Below are 12817 nucleotides of genomic sequence, written 5' to 3'. Positions count from 1 at the left end.
GCCTGGATACCTGGTCAGAGTTCGATGGTCCCGCCCAATTCTGACCAATCAGCACGGAGAAGCCAAGACGTACCTGGGCCAATCATCGACCGTCCATGCTCATCGGTCTGGCCGCCGTCCCCCCACCAAGGCCGTCCCGAGATGATGTGCCCAGAAGGCGTCACCGTTCCCCATCTCCGCTGCCCGCGGGTGGGGTAGCCGATATTGCTCTCTCCTGGACAGGCCCGCCTGTAGCTGTCGGGCCTGGGGGACCTTGGGCAAGCAAGTTCCACCACGCGACAATGGCTGGCCACGGGCAATCGCCTTGCCCACCCTGATATCTCTGATCTCGCATCGCGGAAGTAGCAGCGCCATCCCCCGTCTCCGGGGCCTATCTTCAGTCCGGCCTGAACTCCGTGGTGCGTCAAGCCTCCTTTATGATAAACCACCCTCAAGGCCATAACGCAGACGATGTTGACATGGTTGCTAACACCGCGCGCTTTGCGAGCCCCCTTAGTCAGCGGGCCGAAGCCCTTCGGCCCAAAGACAGCCAGCTAGGCCAGGCCAGCCCATGGCTCTGTGCCGTGCCAGGGTCAACCATGTCGAAATCATGACAAGGTGCCAAAATCTGATTCCTCATCAATGGAGAATTGGAGACATCACGCGGTGTCTCCCTCTCACTCTCTCTCTCTTATTTTTTCCTCTTTGATATGGACGGCTCTTGGACGGCCCCTCTTCTTCTCGGCCGAGAGGGCAATTTCGCAAGAGAAAAGTCACACCTCTCTCTCTTCTCCCGTGTGCCGGGGCGACGCTAGTAAATCCAAGGACCAGCCAGGCCCAGGCACAAAACGGCCGCCACGGATTTCCGCGCCCAGAAGTTCCACAAAAGCAAGAAATTCGTTCGAGATAATTTAGCAAAAAAGAAAACGCCGGCCGCCGGCCGCCGGCGCGCGGCGCTAGAATCTAATAAATCCCAACGGCGTTTCTCCCGCCACTCTCACTCTCACTCGCCTGCTAGGATGAGGAGGAGGAGAAAGTGGGCAAGCAGGCTAGAGCGCGCGCGCGCCACAGCCAAGGGGCTCACACGCGCTAAAATCCATCACCCTCTCTCTTTTGGGGACTAGCCGCAACTCCTTTTCGTTTTCGTCCGCAAGACTAAACTTGCCAAATCATACAGCAGCAACTTGCCCTCACGCCAGAAGCCCCGTGTGGCTTAGCCCCCTCCCCCATGCAAATGTGCTCTGATACTTTCTGATCCGGCCCTGGGTGTCGTTGGGCCTGGCTTTCTGGGGCTCATATTGAGGATCTCATGTCCGACTGGCTGCCTTTGGCCAGCTTGAAATGGGCTCCGTGCACTTGCTTTAGTCTTTCGCGATTCGCCCAGTCGCGGTCACAACGCAGCAGTGTTCAAATAGGGCCCTGTGTGCATAAGCAGCAGCAAAAGGTACACATTATCGCAGGGGGGGGGGGGCACCAGAGAGAGTGGAAGGGCACCACCACCCCCCCCGCATTCTGGCGTGTCAATCAGGAGTAAGGAGAGCAGAGCAAAGGCCCGCCGCGCCCTCGTGTCAGACTCCAAGTCGGAAACACCAGGACAGTGTAAAAGCGGCATGTGCCCTTTTTTTCCCCCTTTCTTTCAACGATGACTCTCGTTGAGGGGGGGACTGAGGATGCTGGCCTGCCTGACTGCCCTTCAACGCGTGCGAACGGCCTGCTCTGTGTAGCAGGTCAGAGTCACCTCATCCATGGCACCTTCCGATCTCGACTGCAATTTTGCAGGGTGGCACAGTTGCATTATTGCTTTGGCAGAGAGTGAGAGGAAACCCTGAAACCACAAGAGGGCGATCCATCCGCTGTTGGTTGCAGCACGCTCGACATCGTCCCTTTGTGGAAAATGCTAACATTTCATCGAGTGGTGTGACCAACCGTTGTATGGTGTGCTCGTGTATGAAGCGAGTGAGCGTTTGTGCGAGAAGCGCGATCTGCAGGGGGGGGGAGACGAGAAGCCTCGATGGGTTTCCTCTCCATGCACTCCCCCTGTCCACCCTGCAGAAGGCCTTCAATATCAACAAATATCAACAGCGAGATGCAGACGCTATGGGCAATCTAGTCCTACGCAGCCGTCACCACCAAGATTGATCCAGGGCCTGCTGTCGTCCGAGAGTCGGGGTGTGGTCTGGAACGAGCCCCCAGGTGAGGAGGAGGAGGAGGGGCGGAAAGGGTCGTGGGGAACGGGACGCGCATGACGGATGGTTTGGTTTGGGATGATGTTGGGTGCCCTCGCGGCAGGCCGGCGCCTGCCCCGGCCGCGAGTACAACACACAGAAGATTATGGAGGACCTGTCTCATGTTCCGCATCCTGGTAGATAGATGTGCATCCTTGGAATACTAGAAGACACATTAGCGCAGATCACCACGAGCAAGGCGCCCGTGTGCAGTCAAGAGTTCCTTGGGTGTGCTCTGTCGCACAACCACTTTGCATGCCAGCCAGACAGACCGAGACGGGTTTCGTTCCTGGGCCATAGCGCCTGTCGCCATTTGCAGCAGCAAGATGCGATTGGCCAATCCCGCGGACTTTTTCTCTTCCCGTGTTCCCAGGGCTGCACTAAACAACTTTAGTCGTGTTATCTAGGTGCAAGTGTGCATACATGAGACCATGGGCAATCTGAATCCCAAAGTGACCTACTAGCCATGTTATGGCAAACTCGCCAGCTTTGCTGCATTTCGTACGTTCAGCATCATCGATGACGGCGAAGCTTTTGGGTGATTGGCAAGGCTAGACCTTTCCTGGACGCCTCCCCGGAAGCATGTGTCCGAGTCAAGTCGAGCGAAGCTACGGTGCCAGTATCAGCCCAGTTTTGGCCCAGCCCACGGCAACGTCTTCAGGTACAGCCTGCCATGGTTTGCCATGGCCAATTCAGAGTTCGCTCCTGAAGCATCTCCAAGAAAGCCCCATTGCCATAACAAGATGGCCACCCGCGCATTGTCTTGCCGTCACACAGCATAGCCCTCGCACGACCGGAGAGCACGACAGGAACGGCCCAACTACCCCAAACAAGAACCTGCCGCGAGACCTTGTGACTCAATATTGTTCGTGACGATGGCACCACAGATAGCGTCTGCGCATGACTCTGTGCCTGGCCTTGTCGGGTCGGCCCAGGGAAACCGAGGCCTTGGATTTCCGTTGACCGGCGTGAGGCAGCAAGTACCATGCTCCTCCGAGGCTCGGAATGCCTGTTGTGCTGGTCTCCATGGCGGAAGTAGGTCCGCGCGTGACTCCATCCCCCCTAGGGGGGCACACAGGCACAGGACTTTGGGCAGCATACATGGAGGAAGTTCTGGCGGAGGACGCCGCCTAAGCGGATGCGATAGTCGCGTCTGGGGGTCCAGAGGCCCAGGGGGCCCTGCAGTCCGACAGCATGTCGAGCATCGACTGTTTTTGTTGCCGGCAGATTCGGGACCCGCACCTAGGCGTTTTTCCCAGGGTCCTCGCTCTGGTCCGCTGGGCAGTTGGTTTCTCGTCTGCTTTTACCGAATCCAGTAATCTCCGATCTGAGCCTCCCCGTCCAGACCACAGGAACCCCCGCCCTCGCCCCACTCCTAGACTCTCTTGACAGATGCCCTGAGCTGTTCGTTTTAGTACGTTGCCCGTCCGGCAGGCAGGTACGCTAAGGTTTCGCCGTCATGTCCGCCTCGACCACCCCATGCTCTGCAGCGCCGATATAACTCATCATCCGCAAATGGAGTTTGCGGCATATCCAGCTTGCGGTCGGGGCACTGTCATTTTCTTGGCAGGCAAGCCCGTCAGGCTCTGTTGGGCGGAGGCAGGTTATCAGGGGATCCGGCGATAATTCAGTGCAGAGTCGGATGGTGTGTCGAGAGGGCTCGTCCCGCCTGGCACTAAACTTTTGGTTGTTGCCGGAACGTGAGACGCAACCATACCAGGCGCCAAAGTCAACAACAGTGCGCGCCAGGTCTTGCTGTAATTAATGGAATTGGATCTCGCACCACAGAGTACTTTTCGAGTGTATACTCCAACGGCTGCTCTGGACGCTCTCGGGACCGGCAGCAGGTGATTTGCTGGCGAGCTCCCCCCTGGGAGAGGAGGCTGCTGCCGTTTCACGGGAGGCGCCACGAGTCCAGCACCTAGTCAATATGATGATCCCGACCTCACGGTTTGGCTGGAAACGGGACGCCAGCAATGGCCGGCCGAGTCTCGACCCTGTCAGACCAATGGCAACTATCCCCCCAGCTGGAGTCGACTCCACGGCAAAGCGCCGAGCTCCCATATTCGCAGCCATGAGATGAAGCATTCCGACGTGCTCGTCCGGAGAGTATCATATGCCAATGGCAACGGTACTATTCTGGGAGCTGGCGTTCTTAGCAGCAGCCATAGTCGTGGCTATGAAGATGAGGCTGCTGTAACGTATGCTTCAGGAGACTGCACTGAAGGCGGCGGTGCCGGATAGCTGAGGACGACGGACAACATGCTGGGCCTAATCGTTAGCTAGCAATTGACGACCTGCGGTCTAGCTAGCTCTAGGACACCTGGGCAGTGCGAGCGACTGCGGATCGAGAGCATCCATGACAGGCATGCAGTGTACTTTTGTTCTCGAGCGGAACGCTGTGATTGGCTGTCTGTCGACTCTACCACGAACTGGGGACTAAGAGGTGCAGAGACGGCTCCATCGTAGTTAGTAGATGCGGGACGCATCCTCTGCTGGTTGGATAGAGCTTGCGATGAAAGGCACGCGTCAAGAGTCGTGCGACTTTGGCAAATTACCATGATCGTGAAAAGACGCAAGTGCCGCTGTAATCAAGACGTGTGCTCATTTGATGGGCGGCTCGCGGAAGGAACGCCATGTTGCGCCTTCCTCGGGGCGCCTGTATGACTGATTCCCTGCTGCTCATCGCAGAGCACGAGTCTCTGCCTGCACCGCACTCAGATACGCTACGCCTGCTCATCACATCCATCTTCCCTGGCTCCAATTGTCCAACAGAGAGGATGGCACCAAGTTGTAGGACTGTCGTGCCTGGTGCAGGCAGCATGCTTCACGTTCGGTCAACAACATCGGGCTAGACATCTCCTTGCAGCCTGGATCAGGACGGATCAAGACGCCGGCCCCGTGAAGCATGGCAGTGACATGCAGAACTGCCACCACCATTCTTCCAGCACCCTGCCGCACATCCACCACACCAGCCAAAGGGTCACGGTCCACTCCCGCCAGGACACACCCTCCCAGAGGTCTCACACCCCCGCCTCGCAAAGCCCACGCCCACACTGCGAGGCCCCCGGTGTGTGCAAGGTTTCTTAGGGTCATCCTCCCCCGGAGGTGGACAAGACCCCTGCTCCGTTGCGGTGGTCTCGCACTCCCCTGCCCTCGCGGGCGTAGGTGTGATCCCGCCACGCCCCTCTGGCAGGCCCAGTCTGCCTTACAGGTACGAGATCCACGCATCAGGCCGGCCGGTACGTACCCCGCCTGCCTCTCTGCGTGCGTGCTGTCCAAGGAGCGGCTCTAGGTCCTCTGTCATCCCTGGGACCACACCATCTCTAAGTCGATGGGCACCAGATGCAAGAGGTCTATATCAGTCCTCGAGGCCCCCATCCCCATCCCCGGATGCCATGCCACTTTCTGCCCCCAACGAGCAAGACACTTCGCAAACACACAAACGACTTGCATCACACCTGAGACTCTAGAGTCTGCAGACCATCTCATCGACAACACGCTGGAACAGCTGTTCATGGTCACTGGCCCTCTGCCCTTCCCCATATCCAACGTCCACTGGACCAGCAGCAAGCCTTCCTCAGGACCTCCAGCACCTTTGAGCAATGGCCGTTGTTGCAGATCCCTCGTTCAACATGTTTCCAAATCAGAACGACCAGCGCGACTTCATGCTCTATCCCGAGCCTGCGATGCAGCAGAACTTCTCGACATCCCAGATGGACCTCAGCATCAACTCTGACGCCTACTCATATACTCAGCAGCCCAGATACGACCAGGCGCCGTCATATACGGACGCAGCCCCCCAGTACATGTACAACAACAAAATGTCCCCTGGCCTCTACCACGACGACGCAGACCTCCGCGGACCTTCCTCAAATCTCTCGACTGCCTCGGTCCCGTCTGCGCCGTCCTCTACCCTCGGATCCCCAAGCTCAAATCACGGACAGATCGCCTACATCCCCGAGCCTCAGCATCACGTTCTGAGCTTGACCCCTGGCATCGTTGGCCACGGCGAGTACTTTGCTTCAGGTACGGATTACGCGTACCACCCTACCGGCATGGAGGAATACGCCGTGCCGCAATTCGAGGGCAAGCCTGGCTTTGTTGGTGAGTGCTGCATGAGCAGGCAAGAGTATGTCTTCGGGGCGATGCGAAGCTGACTAGGAATTGTTGCTGCAACCACAGATCCCTCCCTGATCCACCCAGAGATCAGAGGCCCCTTGGGCCCCCATATGCAGCAGGGTTTCGACGCCGCTGCGGCTTACCACTCTCCCCAAAACATGTTCCCTCACTCTCCCGCCCTCTCTGGCGCCACGTCACCAGCTCCCGGCATGCGCCCAGGATCGCAATCGCCGTACATGCAAGGCTTCCAGCAATACAGCCCCTTCACCGCACCTCCCCAAGCTGGGCGCCGCCAGAGCCTCTCTTCATACCAGTCCCACGGCTCTCACGAATACATGTACGGCGCCGACGAGACCAAGGACAAGCAGCGATGCCCGCACCCGGACTGCGGCAAGATCTTCAAGGATCTCAAGGCGCACATGCTGACACACCAGAATGAGCGCCCTGAAAAGTGCCCCATCCAGACCTGCGACTACCACGTCAAGGGCTTCGCGCGCAAGTATGACAAGAACCGCCACACCTTGACGCACTACAAGGGCACAATGGTCTGCGGTTTCTGCCCCGGATCTGGCTCTGCCGCGGAGAAGTCGTTCAACCGCGCCGACGTCTTCAAGCGCCACCTGACGGCCGTGCACGGCGTCGAGCAGACTCCCCCCAACAGCCGAAAGAAGAGCTCGTCATCTGCCGGCAGCAGCAAGAAGCTTACCGGCTACGCTCCCGATGCTACTGGAAAGTGTTCTACCTGCTCGGCCACCTTCTCCAATGCCCAGGACTTTTACGAGCACTTGGATGACTGTGTCCTGCGCATTGTGCAGCAGGAGGACCCTGCTGAGGCCATCAACGCCAAGCGCCTGGGCGAGGTCGAGAACGATGCCGAGGTCGTGCAGACTCTCGAGAAGAACCATTTGCCGCTCACAACAACCCAGACGACCTCGATGTCTGAGGACGAGGATGAGGATATGTGCTACGAGTCGGATGAGGACTCAAAGAACCGCAAGTTCTCCACAACTACCAAGCGCACAAACCCTGCCGGCGGTGTCCAGAAGTCGCGCGGCATGACACACTCTCGCGGTGGTGGCCCTGCTCTGCACACCAAGAGCAAGAGCCGCAAGAACCGCCGCGACTACCCTTCCTCTTGGGGCTTCGACAAGGGCCAGATGACGATGAAGAAGCGCGTCATGACCGTCTTTGACGGTCCTCGGCGCTTGGCCAAGGACGACATGATGCTGTCTACCGAACACGAGGTGCGCATCAAGCTCTCCGACGGCCAGTCCTACGTCACCGACCTGGACATGAACACCCTCAAGCGCGCAGAGGCTTTCCACGCCGCCACCGAGGAAGAGAAGGGTCCTTGGATCTCTGACGATCCCACCGAGGAGGACATGGCTCGCATGCTTGCCATGTCTGGCCAGAACTAATACGTGGGCACTCAAAAAACCATACATCATTTAATACGGGTCATAATGCGCAAACCACCAAAGACTCGACGGGGAGAAACCCCAACAACGCACACAGAGACGAATTTTACGGAGCGATGAGCCATTTCTATTCTGAGGGAAAAGCATCATTCTGGCGCAAAGGGCTTGGTTGTTTAGGGCAGGGGGTGATTGTTTAATGACCGCGACGGCCAAACATTGATCAGATCTTGTTGTACATTGTTTTGGTTCTTCGAGATGGCATTCTCGAGGTGGATGATACACACCCATGATTTCTGAGGACCATCAGGGGCAGAGAGCGCATTGGAGCCATCTGGGAGTTTTTGCTACGTCACATTTGTTAAATCACCACTTGGGCTTGGTGAACGATACCCTGTTACAATTATAATTGTCATTACCGCTTGTACATCTCCTGGCCCTACTCTGGTTCCCGTGACATGGCTCGATTAGCAAGCTTGTCCAGATGTGATTCACCAGTGGCAGCCTACTTGTGAAAGTATTCAGCCATGCTCTACCCGGGACAGCTCTCCAGAGGTTCGAGGGCAGGGTCACAGTTTCACAATGGCACACGGGGTTCGTGGCATGCCTGGTGATTGGTACTTGGGGGCTCCCTCCTGTTGCACACGCACGCTCTTTGTCAGAGTGCTACCCTTTTGATGACTCTGACGCAACCTTGATCTGCGAAAAAGCCCCCCCTATGCATGACCCATGAAAGTAGAAAGTGGGATTTCAGGACGAGGGATAATTTCTCCCAAAGGAACCAATGAGGATGTGTCTGACGACGCCGCTTTGCTGTGGTCATCCTTCTCTTTCATTCTGCCAAACCCCTGGAGGTGGCTAAGTAAGAAAGAGAAAAACAAAAAACAGAGTTCTGAGGGCCTTTATGAAGTGCAAGGTATGTATGGTTAGTTGGGTGAAAATTCTGGTTAATATGCATGTCAGACTTGCAGCTGGACAGGGGGAGGGTGAGGTGAGAGCGATGATGACATTGTCAAGAACGAAACGACAAACGACGACGACTACAACGACGATGCTTGGCGAGAAGACTCCAACGGAAATGCCGATGTCAAGTGACCTGAGAACGGGACTGTCCATGCCTCAATACGTAACGTGGACCACCAAGGGGGGAGGACGGAATTAGGTGAAGTTGCTTTTTTTTCCCTCGCTGCGGATTCCTTCTCGAAGCCTGGGGTGCGCGGGGGGTTTTCTGTTCTGTGCGCTTTTTCTTTTTTCTTCTCCCCCCCCTCTGTTTCTTGTTGGACATGTGCCCCGAGCCTGGAAAATTACAGGACGCGCACAGAAGGCCGGCCATTCCCTGCTTGCTTTTCCTCGTGAAGATTTCCCGGTGCCATTTTGGTTTACTTTTCTTTTCGTGTTTTACTAGAACACCCTTGGACTTGTAGTTCCAGGCCACGACTTGTTCCCTCGTATGGGCTCGCTGCCTTGACACCTTGGCCACCAGCATGAATGATCTGCTCAAGGCCTAGAACACCCCCGCATCCCTGATGCGCCGTGAGGGTGGTGTCTTACATGCCGCATCACCACCATCATCATCATCGCCATCCTTGTCCTGCTGGTGCTCCGGCATTTCATGGCCTACATCCCCTCCCGGGCAGCCCAGCCCTGCCAGGCCTGACCGCCGATGCAGAGGTATGCAAGCACGTAGCGTCGGGAAGACGGATCGGGTGATTACAGGGGCAGTCGTGCGCTGGCGTGCCTGCACCGCCCCCAAATATTACGCACCTTTAGGATGCAGCCAGCCAGCCACTTGGGACCCCTCGTCCCCGGAACCCCCTCCCCACTGGCCGGCAGCACCTGCAGGTAGGCAAATGACCACCCCCTGCAGACGTCGGTCCTATTTGGTTGGACCGTAGGTGAAGACGGGGGGAAATGTCACGATGGCCAGACACCCAATGAGGTGGTCTGACATGACGCGCGCGGAGGTGCCGAGGAGGGGTTCCTTCTTTAGGCGTCGGTTCTCTCATTGTCTTATGTCTTGTCTGTCTGTCTGGCAAGTGCCGGGGCACTGCCACCACCGGCGTCAGGGTGCCCCTTTGTGCTGCTGCTGCTGCTGCTGCTAAGCTGGTTACTGACTTGCAGCGAGGCTGTGCCTGCTTCCCTGCTTGCCTTGGGCTGGCGATGACGGACGGTGCTGTGTGTGTTCCTGAGCTGGGCTCGGTCGGTCCGGCCCGCCGTAGCGTGCCGCCAGCCCAGCGAGACGAACCCCTCCCTCCGCCGCCAGCAGCCGGGGGCTGTTTTTTCTTCGCCTTCCGGGTGCCCCTCCGTCTCCGTCTCCGGCTCCGGCCTCCCGGTCGCCACCACCGCATCACCGCATCATCATATCACCACCACCACCAGAGATACTCCTTTTTCTGACGTCGCCCACCGCGATGGCCGCCCTCACTGCGCGGCTCGCCGTGCTGGGCGATCCCTCGACCGACCCGGAGGACATCCTCAGCTCCTCCCTCGCCGCAATCTACCCGGACGACGTCGCCAACACCCACGGCGACGCCGCCCACGCCCTCAGCTACGCTTCCCCGCACTTGCCCAGGCCGCTGCTCCTCCAGCTCGCCGACCCCCAGGGCGAGCAGCACCGCCGCCTCTTCAGCCACTACCTCTGGAACGCGGCCCTGCTGCTCGCCGAGCTCCTCGAGAGCGCCACCCTCGGCGTGCCCCTATCGCCGTCGTCGAAGTCGTCAGGACCAGCTCAACCACAACAAGTACAATGTGATGCCGCTCCCCGGAGGGAAGAGGCCCCGGTCGGGAACAGAGGCATTGGCAATGATGACTTCCTCGCCGCCTTCAACATCACGGGGCTCAACTGCATCGAGCTCGGCGCCGGGACTGCCCTGCCGAGCCTCATGGCCGCGCTGCTCGGCGCCCGCGCCGTCACCATCACAGACTACCCGAGTGTCGAGTTTCTCGAGACGGTGCGTCGCAATGTCCAGCACAACATCCGCGACGAGTTCTCGCCCCTCTTGACGTCGTCGTCGTCGTCGTCGTCGTCGCTGCGTGGTGGCGGCTCGAATCGTGCTGCTGCTGCTGCTCCGGACCCGGTGGTCAAGAACGCGCAGATGGACGGAGACCAGGTCAATGTACCTGCATCGCCTTCCCCGGCAGCGACAGCGGAAGCAAAGCCAGAGGACACGGGGGAGAAGAGCAAGCGTAAACTAGCGACGGTGCAAGTCCTCGCCCACGAGTGGGGGGTCTTGCCGGGCACAGACGAGCACCACAAAGACGGGGAGGAGGAACATGCTGCTCATGTCGGCACCGCCAACGCCGGCGACCCCCTCGAACACGATCACGACAGGAGCGGCGGCGGCGGCTCCTCCGCCACCAAGGTGTCATCGCGGCTCTCCCACCTCGCAGCAAGCCATCAGCAGCAGCAGCAGCAGTACCACCACCATCACGCGTACGACCGCGTCCTGGCCGCCGATTGCCTGTGGATGTCCTCGCAGCACGCAAACCTCGCGGCGTCCATCGCGTGGCTACTCCGCCGGCCCGGCTCGCCGCGGCCGCGACGAACACTGCTACTGCACCACCAGGAGAGCACGGCAGATCCATCCTCGTTGTCGTCGTCGTCGTCCTCCTCCTCCTCATCATCATCCGCAGTCATCGCCGATGTCAGTAGCCTCAGCAGCAGCGCTAGCACCACAACAGGCCCGTCAACCAAGGCAGACGACAGCAGCAACAACGACGACGCAGCAGCCAGTGCAATCAGTTCTCATGAGACCAACAAACACGAGGAGAAGGAGGAGGAGGAGGAGGAGGAGGAGGAGGACACTGGCGGCCGTGCGCTCATCGTGGCAGGCTTCCACACAGGCAGACAAGGGATGCGCGGGTTCCTCTTTTCGGATCCCACCGCCTCCGCCTCCACTTCCTCATCCGACGACACCACCACCATGGACAGCCACAGGGACGACAACAACAACAACACCAACAACAGCTGGTCGTCGCTGCAACCCTCGCCCCACCTGCAGGCCAACAGCCTCGAGGTCGAGTCCATCCACGAGCGCGACTGCGACGGCAACACCCGCCCCTGGGCCTGGGACCGGGGCTACGAGGACCCCTCGGAGCGGAAGCGCTGGCTCGTCGTTGCTGTGCTGAGGCCGACCATCACGACAACGACAACAATCTAAAGAGGGGCCGGGGGGGGGGGGTCTGACAAACAAACTGAGGTTTTGTATCCCCATCAAATGTGTACGCGTTGCGTGAAGACGAACGGCGCCCGCTTTGGTGCTGGCCCTCGGCTTTTGCTCAGTTAACTGGTCCTCGATGACCAGCTCTGCGGAGCGTCTCGATATTTCACACAAGAACCTCCTAGACTCCAGATGGAAACAGGGCACACATGGTTTTTTCAACACAAGCCGAACAGGCATGTTGTCATGGACTGGACAATCAACCTTTGGATCATGGTGCCTTGAAATCCCACATATGCTTTTATATTTCCAAAAGAAAACTGATATACACAACCCATGCCTACTCCCCACTGGCTACAAACACCCCCCCGTTCCATCCAATACCAACCATGATTATGATAAAGCAACCCAAAGAAAAGTACAAGCCCACATACACGGGATGAAAAATAAAAATGATGCCTCGATGCCTCATCGATGATAAATACAGACGATGCAGATGACAGATATGCGTGTTGCTTCGTGTGCAAATGCAGAGACCAAAAGAAATAACAGGAAATCGAAATGTGGATGCTGACTTTATGCAGCGCTGAGCGGTGATGATGATGCAGAAAAGTTGAGGAGAAGAGTGCAAGAAAACGGTACCGGAAAGATGCTTGTGTCAAGAATGGATGACGGTCCTCACATTGTATATAAACACCGCTCAAGGGCGGCCTGCCGAAACACCGGCTGCTCAGTACCCTACACACCAAAAGCAGGAACACAAAACACAAAACACGACTCTCCTTGGTCACAGTCCACTGACGCACTGACTTCTCACCGACCTGCTGCATTATCCTAGATTAGTCGCTCGTTGTGCACAGGAGATTCTGGCTTGCTGACGTTAAGGGGATCTCCTGTCTCGTGCACAAGCTTGCCT

The 12817-nt window shown here is 58.0% G+C and overlaps 3 protein-coding genes across 3 annotated transcripts; all 3 read left to right on the top strand.

Moving 5' to 3' along the window:
- Positions 1-204: 204 nt before the first annotated feature.
- Positions 205-991, top strand: B0I36DRAFT_320239 (uncharacterized protein; the record flags this gene model as incomplete). The annotated part of the gene is made up of 2 exons (XM_046153527.1): positions 205-398; positions 497-991. A coding segment is annotated over exon 2 (268 nt), but the record flags the coding sequence as incomplete, so codon positions are not given.
- A 4881-nt stretch (positions 992-5872) lies between these two features.
- Positions 5873-7744, top strand: B0I36DRAFT_240513 (uncharacterized protein; the record flags this gene model as incomplete). Its single annotated transcript, XM_046149767.1, has 2 exons — positions 5873-6311; positions 6390-7744. The coding sequence occupies 2 exons, from the start codon at positions 5873-5875 to the stop codon at positions 7742-7744; spliced, it is 1794 nt and encodes a 597-aa protein (XP_046013711.1).
- A 2284-nt stretch (positions 7745-10028) lies between these two features.
- B0I36DRAFT_101722 (uncharacterized protein) lies at positions 10029-12010 on the top strand. Its single transcript, XM_046147729.1, has one exon. It carries the CDS (start codon positions 10153-10155, stop codon positions 11899-11901), a length of 1749 nt encoding a protein of 582 aa, XP_046013710.1. The 5' UTR covers positions 10029-10152; the 3' UTR covers positions 11902-12010.
- Positions 12011-12817: the final 807 nt, after the last annotated feature.

This window comes from Microdochium trichocladiopsis (assembly GCF_020744255.1).
Source record: "Microdochium trichocladiopsis strain MPI-CAGE-CH-0230 chromosome Unknown B0I36scaffold_4, whole genome shotgun sequence".
In the NCBI taxonomy this organism is placed as follows: Eukaryota; Fungi; Ascomycota; class Sordariomycetes; order Xylariales; family Microdochiaceae; genus Microdochium; species Microdochium trichocladiopsis.
The sequence above is the reverse complement of the archived record's forward strand: the minus strand, read 5'-3'. Positions and strand labels throughout refer to the sequence as shown.

Bases quoted from the DNA above. Each gene is read 5' to 3' on its own strand.
- B0I36DRAFT_101722 (XM_046147729.1), top strand. From the start codon at position 10,153: ATGGCCGCCCTCACTGCGCGGCTCGCCGTGCTGGGCGATCCCTCGACC.